The sequence below is a fragment of the Bubalus bubalis genome, chromosome 2 (genome assembly GCF_019923935.1).
Source record: "Bubalus bubalis isolate 160015118507 breed Murrah chromosome 2, NDDB_SH_1, whole genome shotgun sequence".
Taxonomy (NCBI): domain Eukaryota; kingdom Metazoa; phylum Chordata; class Mammalia; order Artiodactyla; family Bovidae; genus Bubalus; species Bubalus bubalis.
Genome location: NC_059158.1, coordinates 23,337,005 through 23,359,793, shown reverse-complemented (window position 1 = coordinate 23,359,793; position 22,789 = coordinate 23,337,005). Strand labels below are relative to the sequence as shown.

The following is a 22,789-nucleotide window of genomic DNA, read 5'->3' as shown; positions in this document are numbered from 1 at the left end:
CTTACATATTATCCACAAAGTAAGGATGAGGTAGAGTGAACCAAGAAAATGGCAGAATAGAAAAACTAAGGTGAGGGAATGTACATTTCCTGGAGATGGCTTACAAATTTGGCTTTAAGTTTACTGGTTGTCATGCAAGCAGGGCAAAGTGATTAATTAGTTTCTTAAAAAGTTAAACACTTTCTGTATGATCCAGCTATTCCACACCTAAATACTAACTGAAGAGAAATAAAAGCAGACAAAGACTTGTACATAGTGTTCAGAGCAGCTTTATTTGTAATAACCAGAAACTGAAAACAACCCAAATTTCCACCAATAGTCTAATGGATAAATATTTTGTCATATGTTTGTATAATGGAATAACACAGCAATAAAAAGAAATGAGCTGTTGATTCACACAACATTGATGACTTTCAAATTAATTGTGCTGAATGAAAGAAGTCATAAAAGAGTACATACTTTGTGATTCCATTTATATAAAACTCTAGAAAAGGCAAAATAATCTATAGCCACAGAAAGCTGATCAGAGGTTTGGGAATGAGCAATGTGTGGAGGGGTAGAAGGGAGAAATTGAAACAGGACATGAGAAAACTTTTGAAGGGCTTGAATTCTTTCATGTCATGCATGTGGGAATGGTTTCACAAGTGTGTGTGTGTGTGTGTGTGTGTGTGCTCAGTCATGTCCAACTCTTTGCAACCCCATGGACTACACTATGAAATTCTCCAGGCTTCAATACTGGAGTGGGTAGCCTTTCCCTTTTCCAAGAGATCTTCCCAACCCAGGGATTGAACCCAGGTCTCCCACATTGCAGGTGGATTCTTTATCAACTGAGCCACCAGGGAAGCCCAGATTCATGGGAGTGAGCATTATTTCCTCAACCAGCTAGCAAGCACCATCTGGGCAAAATCACCACCCTATATTTCTCTGGTATTCACCACAGTGCCAAGCAGAGCAGTGGGCATATGGAAGGCCTTCAGTAAATGCTTGTAAAACTGAATAAAGTATTGCCTATAAGAAAATGAGTATGGATTGGATTTTTAATAATGACTGAATATTTGTCCCCGAGACATGGTTTCTGATGGTCTCAGCTCATCTCATTTTTTTTGTTCTGTGTGTCTCTGACTCTTCTGTACTTTGCCATCATATCTGCTCTATAGTGGCCTGGTTGTCTTTATGTCTGTGATGGGTGTGGAGTCTTTTCCTCCACTCCTTTGAATCTTGGTGCAGGAGGTCACTGACACTCCAAGAAGATCCTTCTCTCTCCCAGCAAAGGTGCCCAATGTGCAATGGATATTATCCTCTGTACAGATCTGTCTGGCTCTCTAATAAAACCATTTATGGAGACACTATTTTGTGTGAGACATTGAACTTGGCTATTTAACAAGTCTATAAATCCTCAACAAACCCAAAGAAATACTCTATTATTATGCAAATTTTATGGATAAATAGATTAAGGCTCAGAGTGATGATATAGTTCTCCTGTTATCACACAGGTAATCACTTGGAAAAATTATGATCTTGAATTACAGACATTATAATCTATTCTCTTAACCACTCCCGGAGTGGGTAGCTATTTCCTTCTCCAGGTGATCTTCCCAACCCAGGAATGGAACCCAGGTCTTCTGCATTTCAGATGGATTCTTTATCAGCTGAGCCCCCAGGGAAGTCCGATTCTCATAAGAACTTACCTTTATTGAAACTTTTTTCATTGCTCTCACTTCTTAAGGGCTTTTCTTTCTACCTGGTGATAGATTTACTTAGGTATAATTATGTGTGCTAAGTACTAAGGAGCAGGACCACTCAGAATAAATGCCTTACCTTAGAATGTACAAATGTCAAATAACTTCAAGGATCATTACTCTGGTTGGAAATTTTATTACCTTCATTGGTGAGGATGATTGGTGAGGATGACAATTTGTAACATTTTCCCAATTGTCAACTTGCTCTGCTTGTAGAGTTAATCCTCCATCCTAAATATTTCCTGTTTCTTAGGAGAAGGCAGAATAGTGTTTGTGTGCTTGTGCGTGCGTGGGTTGCTGAAGTTGGAGGAGGCGTTTGATTCCAGTAGTTCTTTAAGGTAACACTTTCTTCTTGACAAGCTGCCCTCTCCCAAGAACCACGCCTCTTCTCCCTTTGATCTTCGGTGATTTGGGGCTGACTGGGAATGGGGGTCATCATCAGCGACCCTTTGTCAAATCCCTGCTGGCCCCATTTTCTGGATGGTTCTCTTTAGGGCAGCCTTGACATCAGCGTTCCGGAGGCTGTAGATGATGGGATTGAGGATGGGGGTGACTACAGCATAGAAGAGGGAGACAAGAGGGTCACTGGTGGGATCATAGCTGGCCTTAGGCCGGATGTAGATAAAGATGGCGGTGCCATAGAAAAGGGACACCACCACCAGGTGGGAGGAGCAGGTGGAGAAGGCTTTGAGGCGGCCAGCAGCAGATGGGATCCGGAAGATAGTAGCCAGGATATGCCCATAGGAACCCAGGATGAGGCCAAAGGGACAGAGGATGAGGAGAGCAGCGGCCAGGATAATCTGCAGTTCATTGAGAGAGGTGTTCCCGCATACCAGCTGCAGGACAGCCTGGATCTCACAGAGGAAGTGTGGGATGGCCTTGGGTCCACAGAAGGGCAAGGAGAAGACAAAGGAGGTGTGGCCCAGGCCCACCAGTGCCCCACAGGCCCACCCTGACCCAGCTAGACACAGGCACGTCCGTTGGCTCAGCAGCAGTGGGTAGCGAAGGGGTTGGCATATGGCGGCGTAGCGGTCATAGGCCATGGCTGCCAGGAGGCAACACTCTGTGGCACCAAAAAGGAGAAAGAAGAACATCTGGAGAGCACAACCAGAGCGAGGGATGCGGCGCTGACCGGTGAGGAGGTGGTGAAGCAGCAGGGGGACCGTGACAGACGTGTAGCCGATCTCCAGGGTTGAGAGGTTTCGAAGGAAGAAGTACATGGGGGTTCGGAGGGCAGCGTCAGCAGAGACCAGCACCACGATGAGGAGGTTGCCAGCCACGGTGAGCAGGTAGACGGTGAGAAAGAAGGAGAAGAGTAAGCCCTGGAGGTCGGCCAGGCGGGAGAAACCGACAAGAATGAATTCGGTCACCACAGAGGTGTTTGTAGGCATCCTGCTCAAATCCCTTCTGATGAAGGATGAAAGAAATGGCGAGGGAAAGTTGCAATTATGGAATCGTGAGGTGGGCAAAGATGGCATCTTGTTGGGACTTCTCTGTCGGTGAGGTGGTTAAGACTGCTCCTTCCAGTGCAGGGAATGAGGGTTCCACGCCTGGTAAGGGAACTAAGATCTCACGTGACACAGGGTCTGGCCAACAATTAAAAAGAAATAAACCTTGTTTCAAAATTTGAAATTTTAAAAAAGATGACCTCTTCTTGTATCTGAGCAAAGCATTGGAACTTCTGTCTTTTAGACTTTCATGGCCTTTGAGGCAGCACAGCCTTGAGTCCATATTAGACTCTTGCTGGCTCTTGGAACCCTGGGTGAATAGTGCGGCTCTGTGCCTAATTCCCTCACCTGACTTCTCCCTGGTGGTGCCCGCCTTTCATAACAACACACTGAATTCTGTTTTCGGTTACTCCAGGGATGAGGGCTGGATCATTCTAGTCTCCTTTTTACTCTTTTCTCCCTTGCTCATCCTTCCCACAGTGCTGGGGACAGAATTTTCCCTCCCAGCAGATATTTCCCTCCTCAAAGTTAGATGTGTTCCATGTTCAGGGAGGGCATGAAAAATCCCATTTTAGTCGGAATTTTCTCTGTGTTTTTTCCTTTTTGAGTCCTTCTATATTTGTCTTTTACTTTCCTTCTTTCACATGTTTCCTTTTTCCATGCCTCTCAATTTGTCTCCCCTCTCACATAATTTTCACATAGTTCCCCACCTGCCCCCCCTCCCCGACTTCAACTCTTTCTTCAGTTACCAGATCCACTCAACCTCTCTCTATTTTTTTTCCTGTCAGTTTCCTATCTAATGGCGATGAGATAAATTTCATGGTTTTCAAAGGGGAGAGAAGAAATTAGAAAGATTCTCTCTCCTATAGGCAGTTAAACTGTTAATTATCCAAAGGAGTGAGAATCGCTCTAGTTTTTATAAAGATACTCAGGAAGGAGATGACAAGGTCCTTCCTGGTTGCTTATTTTTGCATTTTACAGCCCTCAAACCTCATCTCTATTTATCTTAATATGTATGCAAAAACCCAAACCACATGTGTAAACTTCACAGATCCACACACTAACATATTACATTTCTAAACACAAGCACAGAAAAATAGCCCAATATCCTCAGATGCTAGAGTCAGCTAAGGTCACAAATAAATCATGTATTGTATATACACACAAATATCACTACAAATAACAATGAATGTGAAAATACATTTAACCTAGAAATATAAATACAGCCAGATACATAATAGAAGCACACATCTAAATTCTTTGCAAACGTAAAACCATATTCAAGAACATCTATTAAAAATACAAGCTCACACACTGGTGTCCTTTTGCGGTTCGAGAGTCCTTGGTTCATTCCACCTTAGTGGCTCTTTCAGTGTTTTTCAGGAGATGCTATCAGAATTCTTTCTTTTTATTTGAAGAAACAGCCAGTGATAAAGGCAGATGGTCTTTGATGACTTGCTTATTTTCTCCTTTCTCTATGCAGTGGATCCCTCCCGAGGAAGGTACTGTTCAATTTGGTGTCTCTTTCATGTCTCTGAGGACTTGAGTCTCCAAGCATATTTGACTTTCCAAAGGGAAGTGCTCTTCACACAACCAATTAATGTGTTATTTTAAAGTCTGTTTCTTAGGTTGCAGAAATTGTAGGGTGACCTGTTAAAAGCATATCAGAGAAAATGTCCAGGGCTATTGTTTTTCTTAGCTCTCCCATAATATCAAAAAACTAACCCAATTAAAAAATGGGCAGATGAATTGAAGAGACATTTTTTCCAAAGAGGAAATGCAGATGGCCATCAGGCACATGAAAAGATGCTTAATATTGCTAATTATCAGGGAAATGGAAACCTGAAACAGAATGACCTATCACCTCACATCTATTGGAATGGCTGTAATCAAAAAGAATACAAACAGCAAATGTTGGTGAGGATATGGAGAAAGAGAACCCTTGTACACTGAGGTGAGAATGTAACTGGTGCAGCCACTATGGAAAACAGTACAGAGGTTTCTCAAAAAACTACAAATAGAACTATGACCCAGCAGTTCCACTCCTGGGTATGTATCCAAACCAAACTAAACCAAACTGAATCAAAACACTAAAAAGATACATGCATCCATGATCATAGCATTATTTACAATTGTCAAGAAATGGAGGAAACCTAAGTGTCCATCAACAGATAAATGGATATAGGAGATGTAGTACACACACACACACACACACACACACAGAGGAATATTACTCAGCCAAAAAAGGGATGAAATAATGCCATTTGCAGCAACATGGATGGACCCTAGAGATTATCATACTAAGTAAGCCAGACAAAGACAAACATTATATAATATTGCTTATATGTGGAATTCAAAAAATGATACAAATGAACATCTATGCAAAACAGAAATACACCCACAGACATAGAAAACAGACTTATGGCTACCAAAGGGGAAAGGAGGGGAGGGAAAATTAGGAGTTTGCTATTAACATATACACACTATTGTATGTAAAATAGATAACCTACAAATAATCTATTGTATAGCACAAGGAACTGTACTCACTATTTTGTAATAACCTTTAAGGGAAAAGAATCTGAAAAAGAGTATATATATATATATATATATATATATATATATATGAATCGTTTTACTGTGCACCTGAAACTAACATAACATTTTAAATCAATTAAACTTCAATAAAAAAGAAAATAACAGGCAAAGTTTATTTGGGGTACCATAACAAAGTATCACAGATGGGATGGATTAAATAAAGAGATTCATTATCTCACAGTTCTGGAGTCTGGAGATCCAAGTGTTGGCAAGGTTAGTTTCTTGAGTCTACTCTCATTGCTTATAGAAGGCTGTCTTCTCCTATGTATTAAGACACTGGTTTTCCCTCTGTGTATCTGTGTCCTGGTTGCCTTTTCTTAAAAGGATATTAGTAGTCATATTGGATCAGGCCCCATTCCAGGTACCTCATTTATCCTTAATCATCTCTTTAAAGATGCTGTCTCCAGATACAGCCTCATTCTGAGGCATTGGTCATTAGGGTTTCAACATATGAATTTTTCTGGGGGTGAGAGAGGTGGTCACACACAGTCCAGCGCATAACAGCACTACAAGGAAAGAAAACTACACGCCAATCTAATCTAATAAACCAGCACTTGTTCACTGCTTTCAGTTCAGTCACTCAGCCATGTCTGACTCTTTTGAGACCCCATGGACTGCAGCACGCCAGGCTTCCCTGTCCATCACCAACTCCTGAAGCATACTCAAACTCATGTCCATCGTGTCAGTGATGCCATCCAACCATCTCATCCTCTGTTGTCCCCTTTTCCTCCCACCTTCAATCTTTCCCAGAATTAGGGTCTTTTCCAATGAGTCGGTTCTTCACATCAGGTGGCCAAAGTATTGGAGTTTCAGCTTCAACATCAGTACTTCCAATGAATATTCAGGACCGATTTCCTTTAGGATGGACTGGTTGGATCTCTTTGCAGTCCAAGGGACTCTCAAGAGTCTTCTCCAACACCACAGTTCAAAAGCATCAATTCTTCGGCTTTGCATCATTTCTTCATTCGCTGCTTTGCATGTTATTAAGTCTACTGAACATCAGAACTTCTCTCTGAGAGAACTAAAAAGGACTTTGATGTTCTTTGGTTACCTGCCTGATAGCAAGTGGGGGAACTGGATGTCCAACCCAGATGTACAGACTACAAACCACGTGTGATTTCCCAGCACTTATATGAACATGAGAGTATTCACTCCTCTGGAGAAGCTGAGCAATGGAAGGAACAGGCAAAAATGGACATGCTGGGTGGCAGGAGGAGCAACTGTTTCACTTAAAATGTGCCACAGACAACTCCCCAGAGCAAATATATAGACTTAATGACTGGACTTCCCTGGTCATACAGTGGGTGGGAGTCTGCCTACCAATGCAGGGACATTTGTTCAATCCCTGTTCTGGGAAGATTCCTCATGCTTGGGGCAACTAAAGTGGGTGTGGCAGAACTACTGAGCCTGAGCTCTAGAGCCTGCGAGCAACTACTGAGCCCATGCACTGCAACCACTGAAGCTCCTGCGCCTAGAGCCTGTGCTCCAGAACAAGAGAAGCCACTGCCATGAGAAGCCAGTGCCCTGGCAAGAGCAAGCCCTACTTGTTGCAACTAGAGAAAGGCTGCACAAAGCAATGAAAACAGTGCAACTAAAAATTAAAAAAAAAAAAGCTAAGCTTAATGATTAAAAAAGTTACCTTGCACAGGTAAAATTCAATGACTAGGAGTTATTTTCTGCTGGATATCCCACCAGCTTTGCTTTCTCTGCTTCTCCTGTGGCTCCATCACTTTGTCTCCCCACTTGAGTGGTAGACCTTTTTCATCTGGGACAACAAGATTTTCAGAGCTTCCTTGACATCCTTGTTATGGAGTGTATAGATGAGAGGATTGAGAAGGGGAGTGATGACTGAGTAGAAAATAGCCACAATCTTGTTGATACTTGACTCATACTTAACCGCGGGGCAGACATACATGAATATGAGAGTGCCAAAGTAGATGGTGACCACGGAAAGATGCGCTGTGCATGTGGAAAAGGCCTTGCGCCGAGCAGCAGTTGAGGCCATGGCTAGAATTGTGGCCAGGATGTGGGCATAGGAAGCCATGGTAAAGACCAGGGCCCCTAGGATAATGACAGTGCTAAAAGCATAGCCCACGGCTTGGATGGCGTATGTGTCTGTGCAAGAAAGGCGAAAAATCTGGTCAGCGTCACAGAAGAAGTGGTTGATCTGGTTGGGGGTGCAGAAGGAGATCTGTGTAAGGAGGAATGAAGGGAACATGGGGCAGAGGAATCCCACACACCAGCACATGCCAGCCAGGGTACCACACGTTTGAGGGCTGAGCAGAAGTGGGTAGTGGAGTGGTCGGCAGATGGCTGCATAGCGGTCATAGGCCATGGTAGTGAGAAAGAAGAGTTCTGTGGCAGCCAAAGAGAAGAAGAAGTAGTACTGGGTGATGCAGCTGGGAACTGAGATGACCCCTTGGGAACTGAGAAAGTTGGCCAGCATTTTGGGCATGGTGACTGTGGTGTACCAGAGCTCTACCAAGGAGAGGTTGCAGATAAAGAAGTACATGGGAGTGTGGAGGTGTCCGTCCAGGGCCACAATGAGCACAATGAGCCCATTGCCCACCAGGGATAAGAGGTAGACCAGGAGAAAGAGGGAGAAGAAGAGCAGCTGCAGATGTGGAGAGTTGGAAAATCTCATGAAGATAAATTGAGTGACCAAGGTGTGGTTGGCTCTTTCCATTCAGCCTGGTGGGTCAACTGGGCATGGAGAAGACATATGAAGATCTTGAGATGTCTTAAGTTACATGGTTTCCTCTCCAGCTTTATTCCACCATCTGGACTCCACACACTCCCAGTATTCCTTTTAATTCACTCTTTGACTGCCTCAGAGCTTCTCCAAAGCAGAGAGAACTCTACTTCTTCAAAAGTAGGGTTGCTAAATATTCAAGACGCTCTCTCTTTCTCCTCATTGAAATAGGTCCTAAAATGCCACATTTCACAGGAATTCTCTTTAGAATGATTAGAGGAGAGGACTCAGCTGTGGCTCTAACTAGAGTGAACATGGAGCCACGCTGTCCCTAAGCATAGGTTGAATTGCATATTATTGTAGATATCAACTTTTTTGGACGTCAGACCAGGAAGTTTATATTATTTAACTTAATATTTCCAAGGATTGGTTAGTGTGTATCCTTGAGCTCTCTGATCCCAAGAATCTTTAACCTTCAGGCTTGCAGAAGATATGGGATTTTACGGATCTTCTATCTTCCTGCTCTGGACAGTAGCTCTGTCTTTTGCCATCAGATCTCAGAAGGTGGGGAGTAGTGAGTGTGTTTCCCTTTGTACAGATTCCAGCACAAGACTGGATAGAGGCCCTTCATGGAGACTCTGATTCTGAGAATCAAAGGCAGAGTAGGAGAGCTCTTCTTGCTTAGTGGAGGGTACGGAGTGGAATATAGTTTAATGTGAAGAGTAAATGTAGGCTTGGATTCCCAGATGGGAATTTGAGGATGGGTTAAGATCCTTGAAAGGAAACAACTATTGTAGATATGTGCTTAAATCCAAACTAATCACAAAAGCAAGGCTCAGAGGATACTCAGGTTTGCATAGCTGAAGTTCATTGGAATGGATGAAGGTGATAGCATTGACATTATTGAGACATGAGTTTTACATATTTCCCACATCTTGCAGGTTTCTTCATTTGAAGTGCTCTAAAAATGGAAATATCAAATATGTTCAATATCAGGAGTAAGATTAATTATGCTATACATTAAAATACATGAAATAAATAAAATACATGAGAAATTGTTTTGACACAATGTAAAGGTATGATGCAAAATCTAATATTCAATATGATCTGGTATAGATGCCCAAGATACCAGATTACCAGTGACTTCTTAAATGTAAATTTTTGTCACCACTTTATAATAAATACAATTTCAATATCAAGAGGGACATTTTATTTTGCTATTAAAATATTTATTTTATTTTGATGTCAGAAATAAATTAAGTTAGTTGATAAAGATCCTTCAGGCTGCAAACAAGTCCTGGCATAGCTGAATAAATAAACAAATATTAAAAAAAATGCATTGAGTTAGTTAAGAAAAACTAGAAAAAATTTACAAGTATTAAACAGAAATTAAGAATCATCTGAATATTTTCCACTCAGTGTGAGAAACATTATTTATATTGGAATATTAACTTTTGAAATATTTTATTTTCATTTATGTATTTATACACACATATACACACACACATGCAAAGACAAATGCACACTTGAAACCATAAAAAGAAATTTCTGAACTGTTCATCCTTTACCTTCCATTCTTCCACTGCCATCCTGATTCAGGCTTAGTACCATGTCCTTTGTTCATGACGCTACCACCCATCAGCTTTCCCATGCTGCAAATATGGATTAATGTTCAATGACTCCCTTTTTCCCTTCTCTCTTTCTCTGCCCCCATGTCAATATTTACTAAAGTGCTTTGTGATATATCTGTTTATGTCTATCTTTCTACTATTAAACTTCAGCTCCTTGAAGTTGGGAGCTCTACATTATTCACGGTTTTGTTCTCAAAACCTAGGATACAGCATGGGAGACAGAGCAGTGAAAACTAAGTGTCAGGTGGAGGAATCAATAGATACACCATCAAAGATGCTTGCTAATTGTTACCCAGATTCTTTCTCTTCCAAAGTGTCCAGAATTCCCTGCCAGATGGATTTTCCTGTACACAGTTTTCATTCCATCAATCTTTTGCCTATGGCACAGTGATTCCTATAATACATTATATCAGGTTCCAATTCCTTTGCTTGGTATTCTTTTGCAGACCCTGCAAAATGTGTTCTATACCACCTGTCTAAGAAAGTGTGGTTTTAAGTTTGCCGGTGGGATTTTTCCTATTTCCCAGAGCTCATTCTGAATACATACTTTCTGTGTCTGTTTTCTCCCAGTAAGAACTGCTGAGAGATTTATGTCAGAAGAAAGAACTCTTCCTCTCCTCTCCACTCTTTCCAGCCCCAAATTTTTACTTATCTATGAATACCATTGAGCTTCTGACTTCAAGGAGCTCATGTCTAATAGTAGAAATCTAGATATAAACAGATGTTTCATGACGTATTTTGGTAAGTGTTATAAACATGAGCTAGTCAAAGGACCTTAAGGAAACCACCGCAGTTGAAGGATCTGACTTTTTAGAAGCAGAGAAAGGTTTCACAGAGAAGGTCAAATTCAACATCAGTCTGTATGAATACAAAGGAGTTTTTAGGTATCAAAGAGCAAATGCACGGAGGCATGAACTGAACACTGAGCAGTTCCCTAGGGCTTTGCTTAAGGTGGAGCTTCCCTAGTGGCTCAGACTGTAAAGTGTCTGCCCTCAATGCGGGAGACCCAGGTTTGATCCCATGGAGAAGGAAAATGGCAACCCACTCCAGAACTCTTGCCTGGGAAATTCCATGGACTGAGGAGCCTGATAGGCTACAGTCCATGGGTTGCAAAGAGTCGGATACAACTGAGCGACTTCACTTTCACTTTGCTCAAGGTGAGGGCTGGAAGGAAGGGGTGGGTCATTTTTGTGGAGAAGGCAGGGCTTGCTTGCATGGACAGGCTATCTTCATCTCTGACCTTCCAACAGTCTTCTTCCCTAAGTCAACTCCCTTCTTTCCCTGAAGGAAAAGTGAGACCTGCAGAGAAAAGACACTGACTTCTGATTTCCTCACTGGTTGATCACCCACCAGCAGATACTGATGGGGCTAGGGGAGGAGCTTTGGGAGAGGTGATGCGGTGAGACCTCCGGGCAGAGAAGAAACAGAACTTGCTTCCTTGAATTATTGATTTCCCAGTGGAATGAAGACAAATCCATGTGTAGGTACAGGCTCCAGAGTCAGGGTTATAGAGAGCTGATGCATTTGGGCTCATACTGGATCATCGGGCAAAGAGTTTGAGGCATCAGGAATTTCGTATGAGGCTCTCAGTTGGGAGTCAACTGGCAAGATGAAACTGAGTGGATGGCCAAGGCTTAAGGGAGCTGCTCAACTTCTATTTAAATTAACTTTGGCTTGAGCCAAAGTTCCAACCAAGAAGAGGATGCAACCTTACCAGCATATTGATCCTCTTCTTCCTTATCTGCCCCACCAGGAAAAGTAGATATTGGGGGAGAGTGGGGGTCATGTGAACAGACCGGGCTCTCTCCCTTTTACTGCTAGCAGAGCTAGTAGAGCAGATCTAGGACTGGCTGTTCACTGGGGTTATTAAAAAGGAACATTGATATGAAACTGTGATTGGAACAAAAACTAACAGGGATTTGTGTGCAAAGTTTCACCCTAATAGAAGCAAAGGAAAAGTGAATGTCTTAATAGCCAGAGAACACTTTGAAACATAAACATGACCGACAAATTAGGGAATCTGACTCAGGGTCATTAGGCAGTTGGTGACCCAGTGGAAAGGGAGGCAGTAAGCAGAGCACGTGTATGGCAGTAACCATAAAAATACAACTGCTGTACAGTTGCAGTCCATACATTGAGTCTTCTTAGTATACTATATACATATATCAGCAACCACTGATGCACATTTAACATTTAGAGAATCTAAAGGTTGGGGGCCATTTTAGGCAGCTTTCCTTGTTTTGCCCCAAACCCTAGATACCTTTCTGCCTCAGTGCCTTTGCTCATGCTTGGCATCCTCCCCTGTGTTTTGTAGAACAGCAACCATTCTTTTTGATTCATTTATGAAGTCTCAGCCAAATGTTCTAGTCCAGGGACTAGTGAAATAATCCTGAATTCTTACTGTTCAGAGAGCTATACAGTTCAGAAGAATGGCAACTGGACCTGGAAATTCTGATGCAATAAACTTCACCTATAATAAGTGTTCCGCAGCCCAGAGAGGAAGGGGCTTGGAACAATCTCATCTCTTTTCATCCATGCTGGATTCTGAACAACAGAACTGATGGCAGCATATTTATATTTTATCTTTGTACCCTGGAACCAGTGTTCACAATACTATTGTTTTTCCCTGTATAAATCTATGATATTCCTTACTGTATTTTATTTTCCAGAATGGGAATGAGTGATAATGTATAGGGGGAGTAAAACAGACTCTATGCTTCCATAAACTTAGTGGTCAAATAAGTAGTGGTCCCCTTCCTCCCACCACCAAGAGGCTGTGCTTGTAGTTGCTGGTATCACAATATTTTTGCCTAGAATTTGGGCCAGGAATTAAGAAATGGCATCTATCATCTCTCATTTGGTCATCTTAAAGAATTCATTTAATTTTTTGAGTCAGGGTTTCTTCTGAAACTTTGGACAAATTGTCTCTAATCCTAACTATAAAGACTCTTGAAAAATGTCAAACCAATATAAATATTTTCCTTTTCTTACCCTAATTTATTATTTAATTTCAAAAACAGGCAAACATAAAATTTTATTGAAAATAAAATTTCAAATATTATTGAGTTAGAGCCATTGACTGTGTCACTGCCCTTTGTGAAGTTATGGACAAAGTTGAGTCAGAGGGATATATATGAAAATGGTCAGTCTTTAAAAATATCAGGTAGAGGTCAAACAGCAAATTGGTGTTCAGCTGTCTCTGAGAAGCTGAGTATGATTCAGAAATGAACAACTCTGGGTGCTCTGCCTTCTCCAGCTCTCTCCCTACTTCAGCAGCTGATAAAGAATACTTTTCTCTCATCCATCACTCTGGACATTTATTCTCTGTTTCTAAAGAGAGGGAGAAATACTCTACACTGTTCTGCTATTCAGTGAAGCTCCAGGTTACTTTTGGAGTGTCCTATCCCGGCTATTTTGAATTTAGGTTTTCCTCCCTTCCTTCCCCTACCCCTTTTCTTTCTTTTTAAAATAGGGATGCATGCCAAGTCACTTATTCTATGGACTGTAGCCCTCCAGGCTCTTCTGTCCATGGGATTCTCCAGGCAAGAATATTGGAGTGGGTTGCCATGTCCTCCTCCAGGGGGTCTTCCCCATCCAGGTATCGAATTTGAGTCTCCTGAAGCTTCTGCATTGCAGGCAGATTCTGTCAGCCACTGCGGAAGCCTTTAAAATAGGGATAATGCAACTGAATTCTGACTAAGAGAGAAGATCTGGCTCACTATCATTAATTACACTCTAACTTTCCATTCCTAATACTTTTTACATGACCAAAGACACTGACCCTCATTATCTTGGGCATCAGGGCAGGAGAAGATAGCACTCACCAATGATGGGAAAGAGGACCGGAAAGATGCATCAGTTGGTTCTGTGGGACAAAGAGGTAGGGTGCAGCCTCTGTCTTAGGAAAAATAGTAACAAAGTCCAATTGAGAGATGTGGTGTTGGAGACGAGCTCCCCGTGTCCTCTTCTCCCAGCTCCCTTTTCAGAAGCATGTCTTCCTTAGGGGGTCAGGGTCTCTGGAAAACCACAGAATCTTTAGAAGCATGTATAGTTTATTTTCCAGATTTGAGCCTCCATGCTCTGAGGTGACTGCCCTGTGAAGGGAAGTGTTGTTGGTGTGTCTCTTTTCCTCAGGGGAACTGTACTCCCTGAGACCCACACACCCTAAGGTGACTCACAGAGATGATTGGTATCAGGAGCCCAGCGGTCACACTGTTCCCTTAGAGTCAGAAAGCCCTGCCAGTGCAGACAATTCCCTGTAGAAGGACCACATCTGCCTCTCTGTGTATGGAGCAGGCTGATGGGGACCAGGTTTCCTCTTCTGCTGTCTGGAATGTTAGCTCTGAGGCTGTTGGTTCCAGAATTTCTTGATGTCATATTGTTCGATCTAGAGCCACTGAAGAAGATCACTCCCCACACAGAGTCCTGTACAGTCAGTAATGACAGTTAGTAATAATAAGAGTGTGTCCAATGCCCACCTCTTTTTGTTAAGGTTATAATTTTTTTATGTTTGTTTGTTTATTTGGGCTTCCCTGGTGGCTCAACTAAAGAACCTTTCTGCAATGCAGGATTTACAGGTTCGAGCTCTGGGTCAGGAAGATCCCCTGGAGAAGGCAACCCACTCCAGTATTCTTGACTGGGAAATCTCATGGACAGAGGAGCCTGGTGAGCCACAGTCTATGGGGCCTCAAAGAGTCAGACACAACTGAGAGACCAAACAACAGCAATGATATATTTATTTGGCTGCACCAGGTCTTAGTTGCAGCATGTGGGGTCTTGTTCCCTGACCAGGAATAGATCCAGGACACTCTGCACTGGGAGCGTGGAGTCTTAATCATTGGATCACCAAGGAAGTCCCCAGTGCCCACTTCTTATGCTTTTGTTGAACACAAACATTTCTTTTCAGGCTTTAGGGAAGACCTTTCTCTGTGGGAGTAAAGAGAGTTAAAGAAGGGAAAGGTAACAGCAACTTGCCTGAATTCACTAATGAGGGCTTGAGGAAATTCTCCCAAGTACAGTTTGTGATGGGACAGGAAAAGTCCCATCAAGTTTGAATAATCATTACAATTAATATGCTGTTTTTTTCATTCTATAACGTTTTCAATTCATTGCTGCATTAAGGTCAACATTTTTGGTATTGGAAAATCCCCCAAAGCTTGTCTGATGCCTTGTCCTCCTCCTCATTTCCCTTGTGTGTTTTTTCTTTTCTTATTGTGTTCTAAGAAGTAAGCATATAGCAGAGACAGCAATGAACGGGCCAGGGTTTTGATCTTGGTTGTTGAAGGTAATAAATAGAAAATAAATTTAAAGAGCAATTTGTATGGTAATTGGCAAACACATAAAAAATTTAAACATGCTAAAGTTTTTATATGGGAAAAAACAAAAAATGTATGAAAATGAAAATCATGTCTATCACCCCAAATCCCCAGTAGCAAGAATTAGTAGTTTTGATGCTAACCAGGTTCTTGGCCTTCCACAGTCAATAGAAACTGACTACAGACCGGACAAGAAATTCAGGCAAGGCTTTATTGGGGCTCCTGTGCCAACTGCAGGAGGGAGAGAAAGCAAGTAACATGTTACCTTGCTTGTTCCAGTGGAGGGGCGAGCTCATTCCCTACAAGGGTGAAGGTAGGAGTGTTTTCCCAATAGTCATGTACGGATGTGAGAGTTGGTCCATAAGGAAGGTTGAGCACCGAAGAACTGAGGCTTTCAAATAGTGTTGCTGGAGAAACTCTTGAGAGTCCCTTGTACTGCCAGGAGATCAAACCAGTCAATCCTAAAGGAAATTAGCCCTGATTATTCATTGGAAGGACTGTTGCTGAAGCTGAAGCTCCAGTACTTTGGCCACCTGATGCAAAGAGCTGACTCATTGGAAAAGATCCTGATGCTGGGAAAGATTGAAGGCAAAAGAAGAAGGAGCAGCAGAGGATGAGATGGTTAGGTCTCATCTAATCATCTTAGTTAGTTGATGCTAATTAACTAATAGATCAACTCAATGGACATGAATTTGAGAAAACTTTAGAAGATAGTGTAGGACAGAGGAGCCTGGTGTGCTACAGTGCATGGGGCCACAAAGAGTTGGACACTATGTAGTGACTGACAACAAGGAGTGTGTCCAGGGCTTGGGTTGGAGGTGTGGCTTAGGTGGTTTGCCCACCCTTTTGTGGTGTTGAGTGCAGGAGGGCATGCGCAGTATCCTGTTTTTGCTCCCAATACCTAATTTTTGCTTCCAGCTCTTCAGAAATGGCAGTTGGGACTTTTGTACCTTTTGGTCTAGAATTTGCCCCAACTGCACATGCACACAGTTATTTTTAGTCCCATATAGTTTTTTTATATTTTGTAGCTGGAAGAGAGGTGTGTCCAGGTATAAGCTTTGCAGTATTGCAGCAAAGGATCCCAGGTCTCAGCGTTGTCTCAGTTTCTTGATTATGTCCACAGAAACAGATGTGAGTAGTTTATTTTACTTTTTTATACAAATGAGAATGGAACACACTAAGCATACTATTTTGTACTTGATTTTTTTCTGTTTAACAAATATCGTAGAGCTCTTTGGCACCATTGGAAATAATCATGGGATATTAGGGCTTCCCAGGTGATGCAATGGTAAAGAATCTGCCTGCTGAGACATTATGTTTGCAAATGTTTTTATAAGTAAAGGGAAAAGTATGTAAAGACAGATGCCAATATTTAAACAATGGTTTCCTCAAGGTAGGTGGAGTGTTCAGGGGGAAGAAAGAGAGACTATTCATTTTCTGTAGAGATTGCTATTTTATTTGAATTGTTATAGTTAGGGTGCACCATATCTATGATTTAAGCCATTGAATTAAAAACAAAGTAGTGGTATTTACTGTTGGTTGTAGATAGTGGACCTTAAAGTAGTTCAGAGAAAGGGGCTTTCTCTGTTGGTCTGTTAGGAAACAAATGGGAATGAAGTAAGGGTTTGACTCAGATGAATGACAGTGAAGTGACTGAACACACTGCTGGGGATGAGAAGTCAATAGATCAGCCTGGTGTCTGTGGAGAATTCACAGAAGGGAACAATGGGAGAGGAGCTTTCAGGTAGGCATTTGGGCATGGAGGACACTGAAGGGCCTTTTAGTCATGTAGATGTTACTTTGTAATAATATGCCAGCTTCCTTCCCCTTAAATCAGCCCAACATTGGCAAGGCTTTGAAAATCCACATGAAATACTCCTCAGGGCTGTTTCAATTGAAATACTTTTCTGGGATGGTGAAAGGTCTGAAAGCTGGGTGTGGGATGGAAGGGTTGAGAGCAGTCTTCTGGGAGGACCACTCTTGGGCATGGTGGTTTAGGGATGGTGTAGAGAACTTAGGAGAGTTTTGTGATAAATTCTGGGGAAAGAGCCTGGGAATGGGGAATGGGATGGTTAGTAGAGTGCATTAGCCCCCAAGTAGATGGAAAGAAGGGTTCCCATATAACCCTTGGTTTCTGCTCTACTTTTGGTCAAGCCAACAGTTCAGGAGCCTCCTCTGGAGAAAGACAGGAATCTCAGGGGGCTGATATTTCCTTTTCATTTAAGGTTGTTCTCCAGTCAGTTTGTAATTGGTTCTCAGGGGCCCCTCTCCTCTTGGCAATTGTCAGCCCTCTTTTGTGATAAAGGGAAGGACCTACAACAAGGAAAAGCCAAAGGAATTGGGAAACTAGAAAAGGAGATGGAGACTGGAAGAGAGAATGACTCTGGGGAGTGGAGGGTGAAAAGTGTGACATTTCTAATCAATGTCTTGCATTATTTCAGGTTGAGTTCAAGGAAGGAGTTGAAATTGGGAAACTTCAATAATCTGAACTCTTCGGAAGATCTTAGCACATATTCTTCTTTTCGCAATTTTTATCTTTAGAAGGGCTATTGCAGGTGAGTTTCCTATTTTTGTATAATTATTCACAGCTTAGTTCACAGACTTTTTATAAAAAGGCAAAGAATTGGTATTTATGGAGTTGTTTCCTCTGATCAGTAGCACATTTCATTTAACCCAGAGAGTCAAAAAGTCAGTTTTTCAAAGTCATTTGAAGAAATCACACAGTCTTCCTCTGGAATCCTAGTGTTGCAATGTCTTCCACTAAAACCTTCCCATTTGTCTATAATCCTCACATCCTTCTATCTTTTCTTTTCCTTCTTCTTTCTCCCCACTTCCCCAACCCCTTAAAAAATAGAGTGGGAACGTGGTGATCTGAAAAGCCAGGATTATGCTATGACTTGAAAATAGTTTTCATGTGGGTGAATTTTTTTTAAACTTAATTTTATTATTATTGTTTTTCCCGCACAGCATATGGGATCTTAGTTCTCCAGCCAGGGATTCAACCTGTGTCCCCAGTGTCCACTGTCCTCCAAACAGTGGAAGCTTGGAGTCTTAATCACTGGACCACTAGGGAAGATCCTGACTGAACTTTTAAAACACTCCCAAGAACAGTCTTATTGTGGAGTTGACAAGCATATTTTTCATACCTTCTGCTAGCAGATTCTGTGACACACACACACACACAAACACACACACATGCATGAACAAATATCTGCATTTTTGCTGTACCATTTCCCTCTGCTTTCAATCATTTGATGTATTCTCATTTTTAATAAACACACACACATCCCTTTGGATAGCTATATGAGATCTTCCTTGCAGGTACTCAGGGGCATTTTCAGCTCTTCACTCAATTATACATCCTTGCTTTCCATTATGTCTCTCGTGCCTAGAATGCTATTCTCACTCTCCTATCCTTTGCCTGGCTGACACTTGTTCTTCAAGACTTTTTACCTACAATTACTTCCTCAGGGAGCCTCTCTGACCTTGATTCTCACACTCTCTCAGTTCCTAGTCTGAGTTGGTTTTCTCTCTATTCACACAGCACCTATACTTTCATCAATCATATTATTTATTACATTTGTATTATAAAATCTTGTATGAAATTAGAATTTAAAGAACATTATTTTTAAGGGGGAGGGCAATCTAGAGACTATAAGGTTATAATTGTGCTAAGATAAAGAGGTTGTAAGACTAATGAAGAGAGAATGCATAGGAATTTTCCAAGTAACAATTGATAAGGTGCTTGAGGAATGAAGAAACAGTGTTAAGATAAAGATGACTGCAATATAGTAAGCTTGGGTATCAGGCAGAATTTCCAAACCATTCACAGTGAAGCTGGTTGTGATCAAGGAAGTTAAAACAGTTTTTTTTTTTTTTTTTTTTTTTTCTTTTTCCTAAACAAGCTGATTGCAAGCTGTGATAGGACACAAAGCAGACATTTGAATGGCATTATACTGTTGCTCACAAGGAAGGCTCTATGACTGGTTATAGAGATTGGGAAGGTAGAATTTAGTAAATCATAAAAACATTGGTGGTGGTTTAGTCGCTAAATCGTATTCGACTCTTATGACCCCATGGATTGTAGCCTGAGAGGTTTCTCTGTCCATGGAATTCTCCAGACAAGTATACTGGAGTGGGTTGCCATTTCCTTCTCTAATAAAAATATTAGATTGCACTAATAGGTTAAGGTCTCTGAAGAATGGAAATTGTGAGTTTGAATCATTGATCAAACTTCTTGAGTCTTGAATATGTGCACAATTAAGGAATACAGCAGAGGACAGGAGTTGGAAAAGCAACTAAAAAGGGGACAGACTAGGAAGTGTGTAAATGATTCTTGTTTTTGAGACTCACCTTTATCTTTTTCATTTCAGCTCTACTTATCTCGGGCTTGGTGTAGAAGATGCAAAGATGCACTAGAATCTGTCACTTAATCACTGCAGAAACTTGGATGATCTTCATGGAAATGGTCTCCATAGGAAACCAAACTATTACTGAATTTGTCCTTCTTGGTTTCTGTGTCAGAGCTGAGCTGCATCTCCTTCTCTTTATTGTGTTCACTGTCATCTATGTTTCCATCATCCTAGGGAACCTGCTAATCATTGTGGCGGTGGTTAGCTCTCAGAGGCTCCACACACCCATGTATTTCTTCCTGGCTAATCTGTCCTTCCTGGAGATCCTCTATACTTCCTCAGTGGTGCCCAAAATGTTGGAGGGCTTCTTGCAGGAGGCAGCCATCTCTGTAGCTGGTTGCTTGCTCCAGTTCTTTATCTTTGGTTCTTTAGCCACTGCTGAGTGCTTCCTACTGGCTGTCATGGCATATGATCGCTACCTGGCCATCTGCTACCCACTCCGCTACCCTCTCCTGATGGGACCCAGATGGTGTTTGGGGCTGGTGGTCATAGCATGGCTCTCTGGCTTTATGGTAGGTGTAGTGATTATAGCCCTCATGGCCCAACTGAGATTCTGTGGCCACAACCACATTGACCACTTTTACTGTGACTTCATGCCTTTGATGAGCCTGGCCTGCTCAGATCCCAGTGTAGCCCAGATGACAACATTCATTCTCTCTGTGGTCTGCCTCACTGTTCCCTTTGGACTGATTCTGACATCTTATGGCCGGATCGTGGTGGCTGTGCTGAGAGTTCCTGCTGGGGTCAGCAGAAGGAAGGCTTTCTCCACGTGCTCCTCCCACCTAGCTGTAGTGTCCACATACTATGGTACTCTCATGGTCTTATACATTGCACCCTCTGCTGTCCACTCCCAGCTCCTCACTAAGGTCTTTGCCCTGCTCTACACTGTGATCACCCCTTTCTTCAATCCTGTGATTTATACCCTGAGGAATAAGGAAGTTCAGCAGGCACTGTGGATGCTTCTGTATGTTAAGCAAGCTGAAACGAATGAAGGAGGATGGTGGTAAAGATGTTAATTGGACTTTGGGATTGGTTGGGTAGAAATAACTTTGTCCTGTTTTGACATTTCTCTCTGTGAAAAGTTTTATAGTTACTGTACTCATACTAAAAATGAATATTGAATAATTTTAAAGTGCTTTAAATTTTTTACTTTAATATTTTATAATTTCTTTACCAAATAGGCTTTGAATATTTCCTATAGGAAACAAATATATGAAAACAGCAATGCAAAACAAACCTAGAGATAAGTTGAATCATGGAAGTTTGTAATGTGGTTTTTCATTGATGACTATGTCTTGAATCGCTTTTTATTTTAACCAATATGTATGTATTTATTCTTCAGAGATTCTCAGCATAGCTAAACATGATTTAGGTGATCTCTGTTTGTGAAAGCTCATAGTCATTTTTAATTTTCTCACCATGCAAATATAGTTCACATTTAGATTTTCCTACAATAAATTCTTAAGAGTTGAATTGTCAGGTTAAAGGGAAAGCATATTAAAAAATTAAAGCTGAATGCATTTAATTGTTTAACTACTTTATTGTAGAAAATTTCAAATACACACAAAAGTAGATAGAACACTATAATGAATTCCATACAGCCATCATCTAGCATCAATATCAACATTTGCCGATCCTATCTCTACTGCCTATAGCTCCTTTTTTTCTGGAACATTGTAGAGCAAATTTCAGATGTGTAAGTATTGTGTTATGTGAGTAGTGTAGCGATGTTTTCCATGTGCAAATACATTTGATCCTTGAACAACATGGATTTGAACTGCACAGTTTCACTTAAAGGCTGACATTTTTTTTTTAGTAGTTAATACAGAAGTACGGGATTTATGGATGGTTGAATCCGTAGATAGGGAACCTCATATGTACAGGGAACCATGTGTACAGAGAGCCAACTCAAAGTTATAGGTGGATTTTCAATTTCTCAGTGGGTTGTCACCCCGACCTTGGTATTGTTCAAGGATCAAGTGTACTCAGTATGTTTTATCGATGAAGGCATTTAAAGAAAAAAACATGCCAACCCCGATGTTATGATATTTAAAAATACTTCCCCAATGGCATCTAATACCCAGACTATGTTCAAATTTCTCCACTTACCTTTAAGTAAATTCTTAAAATTTGGATGTAAACAAGGTTCACACTGTATCTTGATGTGTTTTTAAGTCCTTTATTTCATAGCGGTCCTTCTCCTCTCTTTTTTTTTCATACTTTTGACTTTTGGGGAAATTAAGCTCACTGTAGAATGGTTTATATTTTACATTAGACTTTCTGCTGACTTATGGTTTTGTTTGGTGTCTACCCCTATATCTTGTATTTTATATAAACTTGTTTTATGTCAGTCTCAGTCTATTGATAGTGTCGTGATGCCATCAGCTAAGAGTGCCTGAGGCTCTCTTGGGCTCTCCCTACAGACATTTCTCTGACCAAGGCTAATGCTGTGGCTGGGCTGACCCTTGTGGTTCCTATTATGATTGCAGGATGCATCTCAGCAGCAATCATTATGGAAATTTGAAAAAAATAAGGTTTATTACTTATAGGTCCTAGAGGTTACATGAACACCTGGGGCCACACAAAGAGAATTTAGGGAGAGAGAGCATGGATCTGGGACTCTGCCATTATTGGGATCAAGGGTGGGATGTCTAGGGTGTCATGGGTTCACTCTTTATCAATGAAAATAAAACACAAGAGGAGAAATTAAAGCATGGGAGGGAAAAGCAGGGTCACTCAAGTGCTCAGTTAATGGAGGTCATCCAAGGTTTTCTAAAAGGGGAATTCATGGGTGGGGTGGCCCAGCTCTTTATTTAAATGTGTAGTTGACTATATGTTTATTTGAGGTAAATGTGTTTGAAATAAATGCCTGTCAATCAAAAGCTTAATGTTAGGCACTTGCATTACAATAAAAAAGGTAATTATCAGGCACTTAACACTACAAACTAATATTAAGA

At 41.4% G+C, this 22,789-nt stretch overlaps 3 protein-coding genes across 3 annotated transcripts; 1 reads left to right on the top strand and 2 right to left on the bottom strand.

Moving 5' to 3' along the window:
• Positions 1-1,883: 1,883 nt before the first annotated feature.
• Positions 1,884-3,130, bottom strand: LOC102410815 (olfactory receptor 10C1). The gene has a single exon (XM_025262563.3). It carries the CDS (start codon positions 3,128-3,130, stop codon positions 2,192-2,194), a length of 939 nt encoding a protein of 312 aa, XP_025118348.3. The 3' UTR covers positions 1,884-2,191.
• A 4,378-nt stretch (positions 3,131-7,508) lies between these two features.
• On the bottom strand, positions 7,509-8,468 carry LOC102411154 (olfactory receptor 6N2-like). The gene has a single exon (XM_045162048.1). It carries the CDS (start codon positions 8,466-8,468, stop codon positions 7,509-7,511), a length of 960 nt encoding a protein of 319 aa, XP_045017983.1.
• Positions 8,469-19,780: 11,312 nt separating this feature from the next.
• On the top strand, positions 19,781-20,839 carry LOC102407851 (olfactory receptor 11A1-like). The gene has a single exon (XM_006056106.4). It carries the CDS (start codon positions 19,823-19,825, stop codon positions 20,837-20,839), a length of 1,017 nt encoding a protein of 338 aa, XP_006056168.4. The 5' UTR covers positions 19,781-19,822.
• The last annotated feature ends 1,950 nt before the right edge of the window (positions 20,840-22,789 follow it).